The 20,872-nt window shown below is 42.8% G+C and overlaps 4 protein-coding genes across 8 annotated transcripts; 2 read left to right on the plus strand and 2 right to left on the minus strand.

Annotated features, from left to right (window-relative positions):
* Nucleotides 1–474: 474 nt before the first annotated feature.
* Nucleotides 475–5,290, minus strand: LOC6542300 (lysosomal alpha-mannosidase). 2 transcript variants are annotated; one of them, XM_001969935.3, is made up of 10 exons: nt 4,930–5,290; nt 4,136–4,506; nt 3,858–4,063; nt 3,664–3,800; nt 3,156–3,289; nt 2,426–3,066; nt 2,147–2,367; nt 1,668–2,079; nt 1,163–1,605; nt 475–1,106 (listed from the first exon to the last, which is right to left on the minus strand). In XM_001969935.3, the coding sequence occupies exons 1-10, from the start codon at nt 5,038–5,040 to the stop codon at nt 540–542; spliced, it is 3,243 nt and encodes a 1,080-aa protein (XP_001969971.2). In that variant the 5' UTR covers nt 5,041–5,290; the 3' UTR covers nt 475–539. The 2 variants fall into 2 exon arrangements, with proteins under 2 accessions (XP_001969971.2, XP_015014897.1); XM_015159411.2 differs by lacking the exon at nt 3,156–3,289 and adding an exon at nt 3,429–3,562 and having other exon boundaries at nt 4,930–5,288.
* A 1,372-nt stretch (nt 5,291–6,662) lies between these two features.
* On the plus strand, nt 6,663–10,186 carry LOC6541689 (lysosomal alpha-mannosidase). Its single transcript, XM_026978742.1, has 6 exons — nt 6,663–6,976; nt 7,051–7,421; nt 7,480–7,950; nt 8,009–8,619; nt 8,675–8,901; nt 8,962–10,186. Exons 1-6 carry the CDS (start codon nt 6,893–6,895, stop codon nt 10,165–10,167), a joined length of 2,970 nt encoding a protein of 989 aa, XP_026834543.1. The 5' UTR covers nt 6,663–6,892; the 3' UTR covers nt 10,168–10,186.
* A 290-nt stretch (nt 10,187–10,476) lies between these two features.
* On the plus strand, nt 10,477–12,813 carry LOC6541308 (acid-sensing ion channel 5). The gene is made up of 11 exons (XM_001969937.2): nt 10,477–10,816; nt 10,874–10,979; nt 11,037–11,128; nt 11,199–11,451; nt 11,509–11,709; nt 11,762–11,880; nt 11,941–12,095; nt 12,157–12,219; nt 12,299–12,405; nt 12,473–12,587; nt 12,649–12,813. Exons 1-11 carry the CDS (start codon nt 10,686–10,688, stop codon nt 12,762–12,764), a joined length of 1,458 nt encoding a protein of 485 aa, XP_001969973.1. The 5' UTR covers nt 10,477–10,685; the 3' UTR covers nt 12,765–12,813.
* Nucleotides 12,814–12,859: 46 nt separating this feature from the next.
* LOC6542403 (thrombospondin type-1 domain-containing protein 4) lies at nt 12,860–20,317 on the minus strand. 4 transcript variants are annotated; one of them, XM_001969938.3, is made up of 11 exons: nt 20,116–20,317; nt 18,196–18,229; nt 17,722–17,797; nt 16,888–17,396; nt 16,538–16,719; nt 16,212–16,369; nt 14,950–15,151; nt 14,700–14,881; nt 13,634–14,641; nt 13,420–13,570; nt 12,860–13,352 (listed from the first exon to the last, which is right to left on the minus strand). In XM_001969938.3, the coding sequence occupies exons 2-11, from the start codon at nt 18,219–18,221 to the stop codon at nt 13,219–13,221; spliced, it is 2,628 nt and encodes an 875-aa protein (XP_001969974.1). In that variant the 5' UTR covers nt 18,222–18,229; nt 20,116–20,317; the 3' UTR covers nt 12,860–13,218. The 4 variants fall into 4 exon arrangements, with proteins under 4 accessions (XP_001969974.1, XP_026834919.1, XP_026834918.1 ...); XM_026979118.1 differs by having other exon boundaries at nt 19,924–20,316; XM_026979117.1 differs by having other exon boundaries at nt 19,919–20,316.
* Nucleotides 20,318–20,872: the final 555 nt, after the last annotated feature.

Here is a 20,872-nt window from a genome sequence, read left to right on the forward strand (position 1 = left end):
TTAAAATTGGGGTAAGCTTTATTACATATGCATGCATGATTAATATTAAGTCGTCTGCATTGCAATTCGGGTCTGTTGCTGAAATTCTCATTGCAGTGCAATAAGAAGGGGTAGCATTTAGTATATTGGTGTACTAGATCCTGGGGTTGATCTAGTTTAAAGAATGAAAATATACACACTTTTCTTGATGGATGATTATCTTAGAGAGTCTTTTCTGACCGCAATTTTAAACGTATGCCCTTAAGACAACTCAAAACTCATAAATCAAGTCTCGTCGCCCGAGGACAAAGGATTTTCTCTCCTTGAAATTTACATTGTTGGTCTTTCTAATTTATAATCCGAATGTATTGTACTAGTAAGTATCTATACACACAAATTCAAGAAAGCCTAAGCAGCAGGAGATTCAGAAATTGCTGGGAAGTTTGCGGTAGAACTGCAGATACAACAAATAGTGAAACCTTAAGAAATCAGGGATTAGATTACTCATTACATTTTATTAAACATATGTATACTTTCGTTGCCTTACAGGTAAAAAGCATTTACGCTGGTGTTAAGTATACAATGAATGTTCTGATCTCCATTGGGCTCAGTTCGATAATATATTCCTGATTGCTGCTATCTGCCTTGAAGGAGTTGTAAGGACCCTCGGTCGACTTGGCGCTGCGTCCCTCGTTCTTTTTGTCCTGTTGGGAGTATGTGTCGCGCCTAATGCGGTTACTCTCGGCACCCAGTTGTCCAGCCGGTAAGGCTTCATCTGCGTACTTAACACCAAACATGGGTTTCTCGGCACTTAGTAGGTGAACGGACTTAGCGGGTTTCGAAAAGGTGGCATATGTGTTCAACTCGGCTCCTTCAGGATCCGGCGCAAACTGGAGTCGTCGACTTTCGTCCAGCCAGGCATTGCCATCCAAAGTGGTTTCGCGGATGCCCGCGACCTGGAAGGCACTCAGCACGTTCTTGACATTGAACTGAACGGGCTGGGAGTAGGATGCATCCTCGCCGTTCTCCATAATGTGCTCGAAGCGCACCAGGAGCTGGTTCTCGTGCCAGGGCTCCAAGGTCAGCAGATGCACGGGCTTCGGTAGAACCAAGGAAATTCCGCTATACTGCAAGATTTAAATTCACATAAAATAAAATATTTGATATGTTACCAGCCACTTACGATATTAGTGAATGCTGTCTGCCATTCATCGGCACTGTAAGCCTCCATATTGCTGAAGAACTTCCATGTGGGCAGCAGTTTCTCCAGCTGGATTAGCCTCTCGATTCCCTTGAGGGAAACACCTTCCCGATCCGTGGACTTTCCGAAGAACAGATGGTGCTTGCCTCGAGCAATCAATCCATCGCCGAACTCGGTTTCATTCAAGGCCTCGCCCACTCCAAAGGCATCGTCCTTCAGCAGACGGCGGTGAACCATCAGTTCCAAGGATCCGTCCTTCAAGGAGCTGCCTCCCTGGGCTCTATCCGTAAGGATGGCCATACGGGCTGTGTCGTCCTCCAGATCTATTTTAGTCGTAATGGGATAGTAATTGCCGGCAACTGCTTCGTTGATTTTCACACTCCACGTATCGCGATGGTTGATTTTCCTCTTGATCATCTCACGACCTGTAAGAAGTAATTTGGCTTGAAAATCTGATCCCGTCCCCTATGATATTCCTAGGAATTACCATTTGAATCGGTGCGGAAAATGCCGTCCGACGCGATGTCCGAGTTGAAGCGAGTAATGACCTCCTTGCCAATGCCGTCATCAATGGGAATCGGTCCAACCAGCCACTCAAACTCAGCGAATGAATCCTTGTTGTAGACACGCACCACCTGGCTAATCCAATCGTTGAACTTCTGATGCACCTCCTGAACCAGGTTGCCCTTGTAGACTTGGATTTCGACTTGGTCGGTGGCAAAGTGAATCTTGTCTTCGTTGGGCCGGAAGATATAGGCACCGGATGACCGATTCAGGAACTCTGCATTATTTCCAACAGCTCCCTCGTAGAACAGGAACTCCTGACTAACCAATCTGGTTAGGCCATCAGCTGTGACTTCAGAGAGGAAACCATTGGTGTCGAATCCAAGTTTGATGTGCTAGAAACACAACAAATGTAAATTAATATCAATGGTGATACAGAACTGTGTTAATCAGATATCTTACACTATTTCCAATCACTGTAATGCCGGAAGTTCTCTTCGGCAAAGCCCTGGTTCTAGTATTGCCCTCAGTACTATCCAGTTTCTCAACATAATATGTGCGGTATCCCATGGACGGAATATTGGTGGCCAGGAAAACAATTTCGTATTTGGCTGTGGAGTTTCTGTGCTTGATGTCGAGCAGCACTTGGGGAATCGGAACAGCTTGGCTCTCCAAAGTAACACCTGAAAATAATGATAGCCTATTACACTGAACCGCTTGCAGTTTTGCTTGGCAACATACCCTTGTTATCGATGATCCTGTAGTTGGGCTCAGGCACAGGAATCCTCACGTACTCATTGACCGTGTGGGCTAGCGGATTGTAGAGAGTTAGGGCAAACCTATCGTTCACCTCGGACACGGGACATGAGGTGATGTTCAGCAGGGCACAGGTTTTGAACTCGAAAACGTATTTGGCCGATGTATCCTTGACACTATCCTTCGATTGGACGGTCAATTGATTCAAGGCGTTCCGAGTGGTAGCTCCACAGGCCCGGAAGGCAACACTCATTCGCTTGGCATAGTCGAGAGCCACCTTCTCCTTTTCGGTTCCAGTTATGGCATCGTGGTGCTGCATTATGCCGAGGGTTTCCCTCATAAAGGTCAAGTGGGGATCGAATTCTTCGGGCTTCTTGGGCGCCAGGGCACTCAGCTGCTTGCACACCTGCAGGAAGTGATTGCCATCCCGTTCGAATCGCTTCAAAGTGGGTCGCGATGTGAAATATCCCGTCCAGTAGGCATGTGGATCGGAGGCATATGGGAAGAAGTCATCGCTCTTGGTGGGCCACGTGATACCAGCATCGTGCAGGGATTTCAGATAGCACGATGGAGTGGAGTACAGAAGGTTTATGTTCGAACCGCTTGCCTGGCGTTCATTGGCATATCTATGGGTCGGTAGAAACGGGAACTAAGTAATAGCACCGACCATGCCTTATCTCATCGCTTAGCTCTGTCAAGGAAAGCCCCTACTTACTTAATCAGTTTGTCCAGGTTCTTGTACCACATATCAGCGTTCTGGTAGTGGAAATCCTCACCCATGGTCAGAATCACGTTGGGAGTGCGATAGTGTTCGGCCATTTTGGTAACGTACGCCAGGAAGGTGTCCACCTGTTTTTCACACACATGGCATCAAACTTAACTGGGGTTTTGATGGAAACGACGGCACAGTTTTGGACAGAACAATTTGGAATTTGAAGGGGCTTTCTTTAACAGTTAGCTGCGCAAGGACATAACAATATGCAATTACCGTATCAACTTGTCGAGGTTCTTATAGTAGACTTGAGCAGCTTGGTATGTGAAATCACCGCCCATTGTGACAATGATATTGTTGGTGCGGTAGTATTGGGATTGGGTCTTGGCGAAATCCAAAAACGTATCGATCTAATGATGGGAATGGGAATACACGAATGAAAGACACAACGGAAGCTCAACCAATGCCAAGAGAAAAACATAAATTAGCCCCATATGGTATCAGTTCTTACGCGCTCTTTAACATTATTATCGGGGCTGTGTTTGCCATCAATTATGGGGGCATCGTTGCATAGGATGTCGAAGCAGAAGCCATCTGGTGCCTGGTAGTTGTTGTAGAGGGCGCCACTGAACAGATCCGATTCCTCTCCTGAAACGTAGATAGTAGATTTATGAAAAGGTTCTACAATAGCTGAGAGCTAAGTACCCAAATTGGCTGATCCATGCCATATCATCTCCGCATTCTTGGTCATTAGACGCTCGTCCTTATCCTGGTAGTCCAGTCTGCCGAAGAACATTCCATCGAAGCCCATTTGCGCGAACATGGATGCCATTTCCCTGGAGTGACCAAAGGGATCTATTTGCCACCCAACCCGCGGACGTCCGCACTCTCCAAACGTGTCATTCAAGAGCCTTCAATTGGAAAACTCAGTCAACAACTGCTAATAATTATCCATTGCCCGGTGCCATTGGACCGGTACATACCTCAATCCCCAGGAGAACTGGTCAATCACACTCTGGTAATGGGTGGTGGCCTCGTCATTCATGCTCCAGGCGCCGCCAATGAATTCGAGTCTTCCCTCCTCTACCAACATCTTCACTGCGTCCTGGACTTTGGGCTTCTGCTCCTTCCACCACTTGAAGAAGAAGGCAGATTCCACATAGATGAACCGCTTCTCGGGATCCCTGAGCAGAGCCTCCACCACCGAATCGATTATATACTGGACTCCAGCCTTTTGGATCCTGGTCTCGCTGCCATAGTAGTACTGGTCAACCGTCTTCAGCCAGCCCACGTCGTCATGGGTGTGGGCCACCAGGTGCACGTTCAGCATGTTGGGTTTCGTTGGGTGGCAGCTCTGAAATTGGAGTTATTTATATATTTATTTTTATTTCTTATTCCCCTTTTTCTACCCACGCAGAACATCTAAGCTATGTATAGCCTAGACAAATTAAAATAATTTATTATCTGTTTTACGATTCTGTAATAGTTCAGTGAGAACAGTGTATCGGCACTCAGCTGTCGGTTTCTTCTCTTTTTCTCTTTCGCTTATCAGTGCAAAAGCAAAAAGCTTGTAAAGTAAAAAGGTCTCTCTTATTTTGTACCATTTGCATGAAACAACGCATACTCTGTACAGAAATAAAGGCTGAGATGGCCGGCAAAATGTATATACCCTAGGTACAGCAGTAAGCAGTTCTTACTTTAACTCTACCTGTGGGAGTTTTCTATATTTGTAAGGCTGCTTTTATGCCTCTCTCCAGGAATGGGTTCAGTAACTTACCTGATAGCCGCACTGGGATGCCTTTTGTTGGATGCTCCGCAAATCGGCATCCTGAATTAGACAGCCGAGGGCGCAAAAGAACGCCAGCCACAGCGAGGTCTTCGCAGACATTGCACTTTTCGAATTATTTATTTACGTTTGTGCAGTTGATTTTTCACTTTTTCAGTATTGCCCGATATACACACACACACAGGCTGCGGGAACCACCGACTTATAGAGGAAGTTCCAACCGTCCCAAGCGATCGCAGCGGCCTCTCAATGCGGACTGCTCGAACTGGGACCGCAAACTCAGCTCGAGACCTACTTGAGAATGATTCTTCAGTGCTCCGGACAAACGAACATTGAGAAAGTGAGCCAGTGTTCCCTCGAATGTGTTTGTACTTGGGATCGTTTGTGGGTATAGGTTTGTGCGGCAGTTCGCCGGGTAGAACTACTGATAGGCTTATAAAGCATGTACATGCGCGCTCTTAAGTATTCCTTCAAAGATTGCTAAACTGGCTTTAGATTGATCCATTTAATCGTTTCCACACCATAAATTGTTCAAGTGCCTAATTGGTTTTTGAAAACCGATTACACACAAGTGCATTCATGATAACCAGTAATCCAGTTACTATCAAAATTCGAAAAAGGGTCTGAGTGGTGCTCTTCAGAAACAGGAGGTAATAATCCTGAACTATGGTTGCCCAGTAACCGCAATAAAACTATAAAGGCTATAACTTCTCAGTAAGGTGTGCTTATTGAGGTGAGTTCAAGAGATCGAGTGATGCGAGAGGTGATTGATGGAATACTGATAATCCCAATTACCAGTAAAATACGTTGGCAAATTCCCATTTCATTGAAAATCGTTGAAATATAAAAATACTTAGTTTCCTTATTAATTTTACCACTTAAAAAAGCTGACATATTGGAACTAAGATTTTTTGTCCGTGCTTATGAACTAGAAGTAATCTTGTGGAAGATTTTATGTGTAGTACGAAAATAATTCAATATCTGAGCAGTATTCGCAGTACAATAAAGCTCCAAAGTTCATTAAGTACATTATACCTAGATCTACAATTCTATTTACAAATATCTGAGAAGTGTGTACATACTAATGATCGGAAGTCTTAGCCCAAGCTATTTATGTAAATAAGGGCCATTAGTCTATGGTATGGTAGGGGATAAATTGACCTCCAAAATTTCAGTTCACTTAAATCATTGCCATTTTTAAACTGAAGTGACTGAATGTTTGGAAATTTAGTTATTTTCTGGAACATTTTCTCCAACAAACCTTGAATGCTTAGTGATATAGAGGTTTTTTTTACATAATGTGATCATTCCTAAAAAATTAGATTTTAATGAATAAATATGAAAACAGCATTATTGAAGCAAACCACACATGACCCCCATAATAAGTAACGAATAGTAAATATTTTAGAGTTAACAAACCATCTATTTATGTATGTACCACTTGATTGAGTACAAATTCATAAAGCTACGCGGTTTCCATTCGTAATCTGAATAATTTATTACTTTAAACGATTGCAGCAGTGATAAGAAGTATAATGCAAAATACAGAAGTCGTTGACTAGAAATGAAACATAAACAAATGCGAGTATGAATGTATATTTTGAAAGTTCAGCTGATAAGCGCCAAACCGAAAGTTCAGTTCCACACATAGGCATTATTTTTAGCGAACCTGAATGTAGGTTTACTGGCAAAAGTACAAATAAACCAATAGTGAACCAAACCAACAAGTATTCCCCATCTATCTAGGGAGCACTGAGCTGTAAACGGCTATCGCCGGTGCTCCTAAATGGATTTTAATTTCATAATCCCACTCAAGTTAATGCGATCGCAGTACAAGGTTTATCGCCTCAAGTGGCACATTGCTGGGGTCTAAGGAGTTGCCTCATTTCTCGTTTCATTTTATTCGACTCAACGGCACCGATAAGACCCTCCGAGGAGCTCTGCGTCCACCGAAATGGAATACTTCAGTGGTACCCTCGCTTTTATCACTCTGTTTCTACTGAACACAGCGATATGCGAGACAACCTGTGGATTTGAGGTAACGCATTTGAAGTACATAATGTTGTTTCAAGCCACAAATCATGAAGTATATATTATTTCCTCTGATTCCAGGCATGTGCCGCACCGAAATTAAACATGATCAATGTGCACTTGGTGCCCCATTCGCACGACGATGTGGGATGGCTGAAGACAGTGGATCAGTATTATTATGGAAGCCAGAACAGGATCCAGCACGCTGGAGTCCAATACATATTGGACACGGTGGTGGAGGAGCTCCTGAATGACTCGCAGAGGCGCTTCATCCAGGTGGAAACGTTTTTCTTCGCGAAATGGTACTCGGAGCAAGCCGCAACTGTCCAAAGGGCAGTGAAAAAGTTGGTGGCCGAGGGACGATTGCAATTCGCTGGAGGAGCTTGGAGTATGAACGATGAGGCCACCGTTCACTACCAAAGCGTTATTGATCAGTTTAACCTGGGCTTAAGGTAGGTTCACTCCAATAAAACGATGAGATACTTATGTTCATAATTGGTTCTGATGTAGATATCTTAAAGAGACCTTCGGCGCTTGTGGACGTCCCACAGTTGGCTGGCAGATCGATCCGTTTGGTCACTCCAGGGAAATGGCCTCCATGTTCGCACAAATGGCATTCAATGGTGAATTTTTCGCTCGCATGGACTACGTTGATAAGAAGAAACGTATGCAGGATCTGGAAATGGAGATGATTTGGCAGTCGAGCGAGTCCCTAAAGAGTTCGAATATATTCACTGGTATGCTCTACAATCACTACTCGGCTCCTCCGGGATTCTGTTTTGATATCAACTGCGAGGATGCTCCAATTATCGATGGCGAGAGTTACGATAATAACGTGGATGCAAGAGTCACTGACTTTATAGACTATGTTAAGAACATGTCCAAGTCCTATCGATCCACCCACATCATGGTTCCCATGGGAGACGATTTTCAGTACGAAGATGCGGCAGTTAATTTCAAGAACATGGACAAACTTATTAAGTGAGTTTCATTCAACATTACTTTCTTTCTTATCGGCGTTCCTTCTATCACTTATCAGGTACGTCAACGATCGCCAATCGGCGGGCTCCCAAGTCAACGTGTTTTACTCCACACCCGCCTGTTATCTCCATGAACTGCATCAGCTGAAGCAAACTTGGCCCAACAAAACGGAGGACTTCTTTCCGTATTCCAGCGATTCGCACTCCTACTGGACCGGATACTTCACCTCCAGACCCACCCAAAAGCGTTTTCACAGGGACGGAAACCACTTCTTCCAAACCGTAAAGCAGCTGAGCGTGTTGGCCAAGTTGAGTGGCGCCCAGCACTCCGAAGATCTGGATAATCTGAGCCAGGCAATGGGCATAATGCAGCATCACGATGCTGTCACGGGTACCGAGAAACAGGCGGTTGCCAGCGACTACGATCGCATGTTGTCCAAGGCCATCGTTGGCGCCGAAACCAGTGCCCGGGATGCCCTACGATCTCTGACCAATCTGACCTCCGGGGAGTTCCAGAGTTGCCTGGAACTGAACATAAGTGTGTGTGCCTTCACCCAGCACACCGCCAACAATGTGCTTGTGACCCTAGTTAATCCATTGGCTCATACCTCAACGCAATATGTGCGTGTTCCGGCTAGGAACGAGAACTACATAGTCACCGATGAGAAAGGTATACCCTTCATATCAATGCAGAGTGAGAACTAATGTTCCAAAACTTTGAATAGGTCGTGAAGTGTTCTCCGAAGTGGTTCCCGTTCCTTGGCAAGTTTTGGCCCTGGAACATCGACCAAATGACACCCAACACGAGTTGGTTTTTAAGGCCAACGTTGATAAAATAGGCAGCTTTTTGATTCGCGTGCTTCCCTCGCCGAAAAACATTGCAGAAGATCAAGTTTATTTCCGCGTAGAAAAAACACAGGATGAGTCCCAGGAATTGACCGTGGAAACTTCGGTAAGGATGTAGCTTGATCTTATAATATGTAGGCCATTAACGTTAGCTAACTCATTTCAGCTGGTGAAACTGACTTTTGATACCACTACGGGTGGTTTGAAAGCTGTGGAAATGAACGGAATCACAGAAAATATTCAGCAGATCTTTGGGATATACAAGGGCTACCGCGGCAACAATGGTGAAGCGAAAAACCGATCATCCGGCGCCTATGTCTTCCGTCCGTATGGCGATATGGAAGTACTGGACAACAAGGTGGAGCTATCATTCTATAATGGCACCCGGGTTAAGGAAGTGCATCAGCATGTGAACGAATGGATTTCCCAGGTGATCCGGATCTATGAGGACGTGAATCGCGTGGAATTCGAATGGCTAGTCGGTCCGATTCCGACGGATGATGAAGTTGGCAAGGAGATAGTCACCCGGTTCTCGAGCAATATATCCTCGAAGGGCAAGTTTTACACCGACTCAAATGGTCGGGAAATGCTGGCACGTGAGAGAAACCAGCGGGAGCACTTCGAGCCGGATATGTCGGAAGCCATAAGTGGAAACTATTACCCGGTAACGGGGCAAATTTCCCTGCAAGATAACGAAAAGCGAATCACCCTGCTAAATGATAGGGCCCAGGGAGGATCCAGCCTGAAGGATGGCGAATTGGAGCTCATGCTCCACCGTCGCCTCTTGAACGATGACGCATTTGGAGTGGGCGAGGCCCTGAATGAGATGCAATATGGAACTGGCTTGATCGCAAGGGGAAGGATATCCCTAATCCTCGAGGCTGCTTCAGGGAAACCAAACCAAAGATTGCTGCAACACCAGTTGGACCAGCACTTCTGGAAGTTCTTCAGCAAGTCCAATAGCGTCGCCTCTGTGAACAGGCACATGATTCCCGATTTCTTCGATTTTCCAAAATCCGTCGAAATGCTCTCCTTGGAACCTTACTCGAAGGACCAAATATTGATACGAGTGGAGAACTTCAACACGGAAGGCAACGTAGTTAGCTTCAACATTTACCCGCTCTTTGAGTCGCTAGCTGGAGATCAGATTTGGGAAACAACTCTGGATGGCAATATGCTGTTGGAGGACGTGAAGAGATTCAGATTTACCCCAGATGACTCCGGTACCATTCCTTCCTCCGTTGAGTACTATTATGCACCTCACAATCCCTTGTCGGCCAATTCAACGATGAACGCCTCCGCATTCGTGGTCACACTGGTTCCAATGCAGATTCGCACATTTATAATCCAGCAAAAATATATTCCATCATGAAGCAATAAAGAAATGTAGAGCCATTGCAAAGTAAAAGCCGCTCATAAATTTTTAAAATATTTTAAAGCTGGGTAAACTTAACCTTTAATCATACAGAAAGTAGATAGCGCACTGAATTTTCATTTACTATACAAACTTGTTACATTCCTCCGAGTAGTTTCCTGAAACAAATAGTTAAACAAAATGTGATTTGCTTATAACTGGGCAGCAGTTTATTTGAAATAATGGCTGACACGTAGGTGCGGTATAATAAACATCTAACATTCCAAATGGCAGAGTGGCACAAGTGCAAAATGTAATAGTTTTAAATAAATAATGAAGTTAGCTGCTGCTTAATGCCAGAAAGCCATTTCCGAGCTTAGTCACGCTAAGGAATTTATTGCTTTCCAAGAGGAAAAATTAGTATAAAATTTCCTGCCTAGAAAACTATTATTTAGTCGGATAAGAACTGGATAACTACACATTACCTTAACTAATTTATAATTATAACTTATAATTAACTTCACAGTTTCAGCATCATGGTGTCCAAGACCTCAAAGTTCTGGAAGTGGTCTAGAACTGTTATAAATTACTTTGAATTGTATTTCAACAATTGTTGCATACATGGGTTTCGCTACCTCACGGATTCAATGCTTATACTCCTCGAGAAGTAAGCTATAAATTACCTAAACTTATTATTAATGGTCAAAATGTGTGTGTGTTCTAGATTCCTGTGGCTAATCCTGCTGGTTGCCTCGATATACTTTTGCATCATTGTCTGCCTATCATCTATAGATCGTTACTACACCAAAAGCATTCACATCGGAGTCGAAGTACCGCTGAATACCTGAAGCTAAAGTCCAAAAATAATTCATTGTTTTCAATCATAGCGTGATTTTATTTTTTGGAATACCACACTGCCGAGTGCCACAGTTTGCCCAGTGGATCGACTTAATATCACATATTTCGGGGAATATTGTCGGTAAATGGCTAAATGCAATCCATATTTATCTACTATCTACTCCTTCAAAATATTTACAATGCATTTCAAGTAACAATGGCATAAAGGGGCCCCAAAGAGATGTTTTCTGGGAGTTTCTCGAGAACTTGGCCAATTCGACGTACATCAACTTTCAGAACATTCCCGAAAACGAGCAGATCGATCAAATAATTAAGGACATAGGTCTGAAGCCGGAAAACTACATCGAATTAATATACAATCTAACCTACGATAGAACCTACGAACCCAATTTCAATGAACGCATTCGATGTATGGATGGCGCGACGTTTATACATGTCCGCCAGGTTCTTGAAATCAATCTTTTGAGACTGAAGCATTCGACTTATATTTATGTCCGACAGGTTCTCACCGAGTGGGGATTGTGCTACCTGTGCAACTCCAAGCTATCCGAAGAATACAGCTCGCGATATTTTATCTACGGAAAGTATCCCGAGTACAACAAATATGAGTACGAAAACAAGCGACTTCAATATCAGATTGGTTCGTTTTTTCAAAAGGATACACAATACTCTTTACTGGGCTTCAAGGGTCCGGCAATAATTGTGAGTTACTTACACTAGTTATATAGTTTATTGAGTGCTAATCATTTCAAAGGCTTTTGCACATTCAGCATTTGAAGTAATGAAGGTGGATTCCAACTCCGATTATGCCACCGATGGTATTCTGTACGATCTCAGCACCGAGGAGATTACTTCCGAGGACAACCTAGAGCTGTGAGTTCCAAGTACCTTTTACAAGGTATATAAAACCTAGAGTAATGTAATAATTCCCAGAGATACCACGGTGGCCATGAGAAGATGCCGATTTTCCCACGAATCCAATTTAACCCATTTTCCCTTCTACACCAGATATATTTGCCAGCAAGAGTGCCGCATCAATCTGGCATATAAAATTTGCAAATGTATCCCACATTTTTATCCCAATCGCAGTAAGTTATTAAACATACTTTACTTTTATTTAAATGCTAAAATCTTGACTCTTTCATGCAGTCACAAACCCCAAACGTGTGTGCGATTATAAAACTTTAAGATCGTGCTTTCCCCACCATGCAAGTAAGAACAAAGCAAAAAAACGAACTACTTTTACATAAAACAATTTTCTTGGAGTATAAAATATGTTCCCCTTCTAAAGGTTTTTTTATGCAGTTGTACGAGACAAATGGCAAACACGAAAAACCAGCTACTTGTTACTGCGAACAGAACTGCCACGATTCAGTAGTTACAATGAAGGCCATTAATGTAGGTCACAGGATAAAAATTAAAAATCATAAAAAAATGTTATAATTTCTATTCTATTAATTTTTAGCCCATGACCGGAGCAAAACAATTGCTGGGAGGAATTGGAAGCGCTGTATCAGTAAAAACTTGGCCACAAAGTCGACTAAAGAGACAGGTTATATTCTCAATGACCGATCTTCTGGGTAACTAATTATATAATTTAATTATTTATTTAATATTTAACGCACCTTCTCCACTTTCAAGTTTCAATTGGCGGAACAGCCGGACTTTTCCTGGGATTTAGTGTTCTGGGCTTTGTTGAAGTCATATACTTCTTTACAATTAGGATAGTCTGGCAAATACGGGGCTACACCCTCTAATGTCTGTTAGTTATTTTCTTCAAATGTTTTTAAGTAGCTAACCATTTTATATTACATAATGAGTATTTATATCCAAAACAAGAAACGTAAAAGCCTTCATTTAATCTCTGTTTTATTGAAATTCATGTGTTTGCGTATGAAACAACGTCGTTTTTCGTTTCTTAATGTTACATCTAAGATTATTATAATTTCACTAAATATTACGTTTTAGTCTTCATCTAGTGTACTTTAGTATGTTGTTATTGATTTGCGTTAATACATTCTTCGCCATCGATCATTTAACTTTTGCATTTCCCTGCAAGCTTGCTTTTGAGCTTTAGTGTCAGAAATACTAAGTTCTAGAGTTAACAAAATGTCATATGCGGGTAAAGCTTGATAATATTTTGCAGCTATTCTGCACGGCGGTTAAATAGTCGATTCATAAATTAAGTAAGATTCCTACCAGCTACGAACTTTAAATGCCACCCGTACAGGAAAGACAACAATTTTCGCTGTAGTAATCGTAGCTACATAACTTTGCCTGCGAAGCCCATTGGCAATTCGCGAACTTATCCACGCAGGTTGGAGCCACATTAGTTTTCTTAACCTCTGTCAAGTAAACAATAAAATATAATAAATATGCACATTCCACAAAATATTTAAGTTAGGAACCCACCTTCACAAGTTTGCGTATTGCAATCGCGATATATGGGCTCCCTGTTCGTGTACCGACAATGCGTTGATTCCCGCAGGGCGTTCATCTTTATGTCGTACTCCAAACACCTCACGGTGCGTCGCTGGGTTCCACCGCCACAAGGTTTGGTACACTGCAATAGAGGATTGCCATTAGCAAAGGCCAAAAAGAACACAAAGCACATAGGGCCTGCTACCTCTGACCAATCCGAGTAGTGCCAACGGGCAGCGCAGTACTCCACCTCCTCGTGGGAGCACTTCTCGGCGGATTGGGGCTTCAGTTCGGGCGTGCACTCATTGTGCTCGGTGATCAGCTGGTTGCGGATGCACAGCACCTCGCGGGTGCGGGCCAGGTCGAAGCAGTCGCCATTGCAGGAGGACCAGGGACCGGTGAACCAATCGCCCATCTCGCAGGTGGGCTTCTCGCAGGGGCGGCGACTTTCGGGAGTTGTGCTGGGATCACATCGCTGCTCGCCGGCCTTGGAGCGATCACAGAATACTGTGCGATACTCAACGCCCGATCCGCAGGTGACCGAGCAATACTGATTCCATTCGGACGTCAACCAGATGGCCAGTGCGTCGGTGCCATCGATTTTGCTCCTCTTCACTTGGGTGCTATTCGACGCGGATTCCGAGCCGCCTGGCATTCGATATCGCGACAAATTGCGTCGCCGGTTCTTGGGACACTCGCACTGCTTCTGGGTGGGTGGCTGATCCTCCATGCAGGCGGCCTTATCGACGTGTATGACCAGGCCGGAAGCCAGTTCCTGGACGCAGCTGACCTCCCTGCGCCGGAGCCCGCCGCCCGACGAGCAGCGACACTCGCCCCAGTCGTCCAATCTCCAATATGCCGGACAGGGTTGCGTGTTGCAGTGCAATAGGTTCTCGTTCAACACCGGTTTCACGGAGTGCATGCAACGGCGCTGCGAGTAATACCGCAGCGGATTCTTTCGGATGCAGCGTATAATGGGCGTCTGGGTGCCGCCTCCGCAGGACTTCGTGCAACTACTGAACCCAATTACTTTCCAGTTAAAGATGCGCTTGCGACCCGCCCTCGAGCTAGTGGATGAACTGGTGTCCTCGACGCCGGATCGCAGCAGGCCATCGCTGCTCTCCAACGACAACTCGTTCTCCTCGGACTCGGACACTATGGGCAGCATGTACTCGTACTTCACACCAGTATTATTGGCGGACTTGGTGAAAACCTGAATGGCCAAATGCTAAAGTAGACAGCTAGTAAGGCGGTTATATAAGGTGCTCTACCATAAGTTGCAAGGAGTCCCGGATGGGCCCAATACTCGTGATCCACTCCGTCACCCCGCTGCTGTCCTCAGCTCCGTCGATGCGGTGATAGTCGAAGACGGCACCAACGGCTTCGTAGGATCCGCTCTCCGAGACAGTGTTCTCCCCATTGAATATGGACACCTCCTTGGAGGTGCGCAGCACTGGATTGCCAGAACGAAGGAGAGATTTGAAAAGTGTGGGTGTTATGCAATATCGGGAGAAGTATTACCCAGCAAGTTGATGCTATTCTTGAGTTCAGTTATCGAAATATTGGAGGCACCCACAGGTAGTGTGGTGACGTGGACATAGGCATGTTCCGGCAGAGGATCTCGCGTGAAGATGCCCGTCACAGGCCGACAAAGTAATCCTCCACAGCTCACGGATCCACTGTGGGCATACAATCCATCGATTTCGCCACTGGCTTGCACAGCCTGGAATGGATATGGTTTTTATAAAATATTTTAAGCCGTATTATACAACATTCATTGGCTTTTTCACTAATAATTATGCTTACTCACCAGCAACAGTAAGGGTAATAATGATATCATATCTGTTAATAGATATCTGTTAATTTTGGAACTACTTTGCCTATATAAAAAACGTTGAGTATTCTTAATTGCGATCCACTCCTCAAAAACTATGTTCAGCTTCTGCAGAAGAACATTAGGAATACGCCTTATATATAGTAAGTTCAGGGTAATACGAGTGGGATCCGTGGGCTTTGCAAAAACATTATTTATTGGGCACTTATTAAGCATACAAGATATACAAAAAATAAATGGGTACAAAATACATTCAGTCAGCCATATTAAGGGGCATATGTTCTATAAGCAATTGCTTTTTGGATGGACTTTCTGTACGCACAACTGCGGCAATGTGTTTACTAAAATAATTCATTGAAATTAAGCTCATTGGACTTATTCCAGTTTTTTGCTTTCACGAAATTATTTCTACTTTGATTTGCTGACCTATTCCGGATCTCAAGAATCATTTTGAAAATTTGAAGCCTTGGATAAACTATACCTAATTTAAAAACCAGGTTAACTGCAGGTTAACTGCAATGCAAATTAATTAAATTGAAATACGTTTAGCGATAAAAAAGGGTACAATTATATCTTGAATTTGTTAACTAATTATCAGTTCACTTCAATATTAGTATGCGTTTGTTAAATTAACTCAGGCACGTAGTTTAAGAGCTCGAACACAAAAATCAAGGTTACACTTAACACTTAACACTTTTGTACACCGAAATGTCTTTAAATGTATCATTTGAATTCCATTACGGATCACTTTAAATGTTGCGTGCTTTTTGATTCAATGTAAAACCAATACTAAGTTTTCAATGCGATTCTTGTACTTGAAAAAGCTCTAGTATCGAAAAATGAGTGCTTTTAATGTGCGATCGTTGCTTTGTTGCTGGTGGTGGCACATTTATCTTATTTTGTAAAGTAAATATAAATGGATTAGCATTATGTGCAGTGTTTATTTTACCTTACAAGCACCATCTACACAAACAGCGCGATCCCAAACTTGCGATCTAAAATATTCAGCTGGATGTCCACAAGGCGTTCCATCAATTACGGATTCGTTTAGTGTGGCAAAAGATTTCATTCCGAATGGCATACAGTTCAGCTCACATTCAGCGTCATCTATAAATGGTTATAAGCAATTCAAAGTGTTTAAACTTGTTAACAGCTTCGATTAACACGATTTGTAGAATTTAAAATAAAACATAAATATGTAGAAGCTTTTGGGTAAGGTAATGGTTGACATTCCCATTTAAAGCAACCTTATTACAGATCACGGTTAATGCATACCCTTCACATAGGGCTCCCACCTATATCGATGACCATGAAACTCTTTATCGTTGTAAGTCGAGCATTGGGAGGCCCGAAAATCCGGGGATTGTTCGTCGCATGGCACATCATTGCACAGTTGATAGCGCTTGAAGTATCCGACACATGCATTACTCGTAAGCTGATTATTCGTCAATAGGTTTCTGAAATCGGAAAGAGACTGGAGTGCTTAGAGTCCAAACCATGCCAATGTATGTAAAAAGCACACAGATCACAGTGAAGAACAAATAACTTCAGGATTAGGATAGTGGAAAACCATGCAGTAAAACTATCCCCTGATATCTTGAGAAGTGGATTAGTATATAACTCACCGATTAATGCATTTGCGAACCTGGTACTTTACGCCACCACCGCAGCTCCGGGAGCAGGAACTCCAGTCACTCCATTTGTCCCAACGTGGATATGGATACACCTTCTTCTTCGCCTTCTTCGTAGTTGCATCCCTCGGCGGATTGGGCGAGGAGAACACCTCCTCGAGATTGGGCGTCTGTCGTGTGGTGGCAACATTGCCAGGCTCGAAGAGATCCTTAGTAGTCACAGTGGGTAATGTAGTGGTTTCCAGTTCGGATTTGGGTGTCGCTGTACTGTGATTGGTGCCATTTAGGAATGGAATCGTTGGCCTTAATACTTTGTCATCGGTTTTGTTGGATATTTTACTAGTTGTCTCGTTCTCCAAGTATTCTTCCTTGTTGCTCGGTTTTTGCTTGGGAGATAGATCTTTTCTCGTGTGCCACAAGTTTGCTAGCTCATAATACGAGTTGCTTGAGATTTTCTTTTTCGGCTTAGGTTTTCGGTGCTCTCTAAGCCAATCTTGATGTTTCTGCTCAGCCAGACATGCACAGAGTAAGCAAAAACAAAATAATAAACATATAGAATTGGTTTCATAAATTTATGACAATTAATAAAGCACTTTACAACAAATTTATGACATGAAGCACCATTAGTTTGACATTAACACAAATATAATCAAATTTATTGAACTTCTAGCTTATCAACACCAACATGACATATTTTTCAACAGTGATAATTTATAATAACACCACAAATGGGCACCGAACTCAATGAAAAAGTTGAGTAAGTAATTAGAATAAACCAAGTGGAAAATCGTACATTTTATAGTTTACAATTCATATCGAAGGACCTACCTTTATTCGCTCCTTAGTTGTTAAGTCCGCCTGCACAAAACTAGTATCGAGTATCGTTGCGAGAATTGTAAGAATACTGCAAATAGAATTTAATCAATTAATTTTATTTTTCTCTTGCAGAGCAAGCCCCAAACTATTTAACAAATTATTTAGGAGCGGAAATTGAATGCTTCATCAAGTCAATCACATCTCTGAATCACTTCCGATTGATTCCCAACACATCAATGCAATTTAGAAGGCAAAAAAAACTCCTTTGAAGTATCTAGATCTTTTTACTAGAACTTTTTACAACGCTTTCTGTGAAAACGAGCCACTGTTTGGCGGCTGGGCAAACAGATCTTGATTAAATCCAGCTGAGCAAGATGTTCACCCCGCCCTCTTTGCGCTATCAAATTTGTATCTGTTGAAAAAACCACTTACTCGGTTTTCAGAAGAGATTGAGCTTCACAGGGTTTCGAGATACTATTTTCTTACCTGAATATCAACCACAGCTTCGCCATTTCTATGCCTGAAAAGGTCAAGGAGACACATTTAATGTAAAATATTATTAAATCAGTTCATCCGAATACAATTCAAATCTTAAGGAACTGAAGCGCACTTGAAATTCCCATATACCAAAGCCTAATATTTACAAGCTACAAAATTACTTTTTCTATGTACTTTTAGATATATTCGCCAGCGATTTAAGCGATCTTTAATGTTTGCAGTACGCATGTACAGGCTTTGTATTAGCAGCTCGCCAGAGAGGAACTTGAGTTCCATTATTTTCATTGATTACGATTAAACCGACCGTGACTATTCGACTGGAATGGATGTACTTTCGGCAGCATATAGCAAATAGCATACACTACCAACATCCGTGAACAAAAATGGGAAGGGCGTATTTCATTAGAAGCCTCCACACCCACTCAACATTTTGGAGCTATGTATGAGCACACAACTATTGCGTATACTACGAATACGCACATCAGATATGTTATATAACTATGTAAATCAGTTCGGTTCTCAGGCTGGGGCTTTGGAATTTCGCCTAAACCATGGTTCTTGTATATATCTTTTAGGAACCATAAATTTAGATAACTTAAATAACTGAATAATCTAAGTAAAGACTTAGTATATTATTATCATAGTTGGATCCCAGCTTTTACACATGAGCTACATGAAATCTTTGCCCTAATGTCACATCATGGTGTTGTATATATATGGGGTTAGCAGTTCCAGAGGAGACTCCTTATGAAGAGCAAAGTGCTCTGCCGCCAGTGACACACATTCTTTGGGCGGCAATTGCATACCCTAGAAGTGTACGAGTAGCGGGTATGCGAGTTCCTAATGTCACAATGGACTTTGCCTGCTTATCTGTGTCAATAGGGCCATTTTGAGCCAATCGCGCAGTGCAACTGCAGTTGCCCATGTGTGTTGCAATGGCATTAGCACTTCAGCATGCCACTGAACTCAGAAACACTCAATTCAAAGAGTGCGGATATTATGAAGAACTTGCATTAAACTGAAGTGTTTGGAAAATGTTCAATCGTTCGGCCATGGAAGGCAAATCACCCAGGCCCCAAAATATTTTGATACACATGTCATATTCGTATTTCTCGCATTCTTGTATTTCGTCATTGACGCTTCTCCATAAATTACATGTGAAACTTCCGCAATTAGCAAAACGGGAAACTATTTTGAAACATATGTGTGCGCGCAGATGGGATTGTTTAAACTGAAATGGGATTTGGAGGAAAATGCTAGTGCCTGTCATTAGATTTCGCTCTCAGATTTGGACAACTACTTTTGCGGCTCACTGCCTGCCTGTATTATTATCCGATCGATCCCAAAACCGAACGACTGCAATTACGCTGCCACATTTAAGGCATGCAAAATAGTGTGGTCTTTTGGGAAATCGAAAACCCCATCGACAGAGGGCCTTCTTTCATTATGCATTCAGTACTTGAGTGATTACTGTCATCGGGCAGATAACGACTCGATTTGAGCGAGGTGAATTGGTCTGTCCCACAACGAAAGCCCGAATCAATTAAACGCGTTTCCCAAAATGCAATTAAGCCCATATTCAAAATGTCTTCGGACCTTTGAAGAGGCCAAGAGTTAACAAACCGAACCATTGTGGGCATGTAGGTGCACTGAAAAGGTCTTCAAAGAAATAAAAGGACATGTCACTCAAAACGATCAATTATCAGAATACCTTACTCTTTCGTTACGATCACTAAACAATTTTAATTGGGTTTTTGAATCACAAAACTGTGATTTGGCTATCAAGTAAAAGGATCTCAGCTTTGATGTTGCAACAAAATCACTTAACAAGAAACACAGGGATTTTGTCAATTTTCTAAGCTTTCCTTCATTCTTCGCTCGATTAGATATTTGCAAAAAATATAGCACCCCGTGTATCACTGCACGCCTAATTCTGGATTAATTGAAGCCGTCGTCTTCATCGCGTGGTACTCAAATCCGAACTGAAATCCGAACTGAATTTTCGGGAAAGCCGCTTTGGGAACAAAAGTGCTGGAGGCAGAGCGCGCTGCGAGCATCAGCGCAGCTCTGGCGATCGAGTGGTGCTAACAACGGCACCCGTGGCTCCCCGATTTCCCCGGAGGCGGAGGAGGCGGAGGAGTGGTGCCCCATCCCCATCCCCATCCCCCAGACCCAACCACAGCACTCACATGGGCATAGCGTCGATTGCCAGCGCCACCCAAAAGTCTGGAGCCAAACGTGCGTACATACAGATAGGCGCACATCCACGGCACAGCTGTGGTCGCAAAAGTAGCTAAGCGAAAGTTTTATATTTATGAATATTTTATCTCAAGCTGAACAGTTGGGTGAGCTTTAAGTTTGCTCAATTATTTTAAGCGGCATGAACAAGGTACTTTTCCCTTCTTATTACATTTATCTATAACCCTTGGTTATAACCATTTATCTATTATTCCTTGTAAGAAATGCATTAGACATAACATTGGAGGCAAGATAATATCAGATAAAATCCTAAGAAGTTTTTTTCGATTGGGTCATGAGAAATAGCTGAAGAGTTTCGACTTATTCATTAATTAGTTATTAGTTAATTATTATTAGTTATTTATGAATCTTAAAGTTTACTGTACATATAATAGTTAATTATTAATATTAGAGTTTACTATACCTA

The sequence above is a fragment of the Drosophila erecta genome, unplaced genomic scaffold (genome assembly GCF_003286155.1).
Source record: "Drosophila erecta strain 14021-0224.00,06,07 unplaced genomic scaffold, DereRS2 tig00000055-arrow-pilon, whole genome shotgun sequence".
Lineage (NCBI taxonomy): Eukaryota > Metazoa > Arthropoda > Insecta > Diptera > Drosophilidae > Drosophila > Drosophila erecta.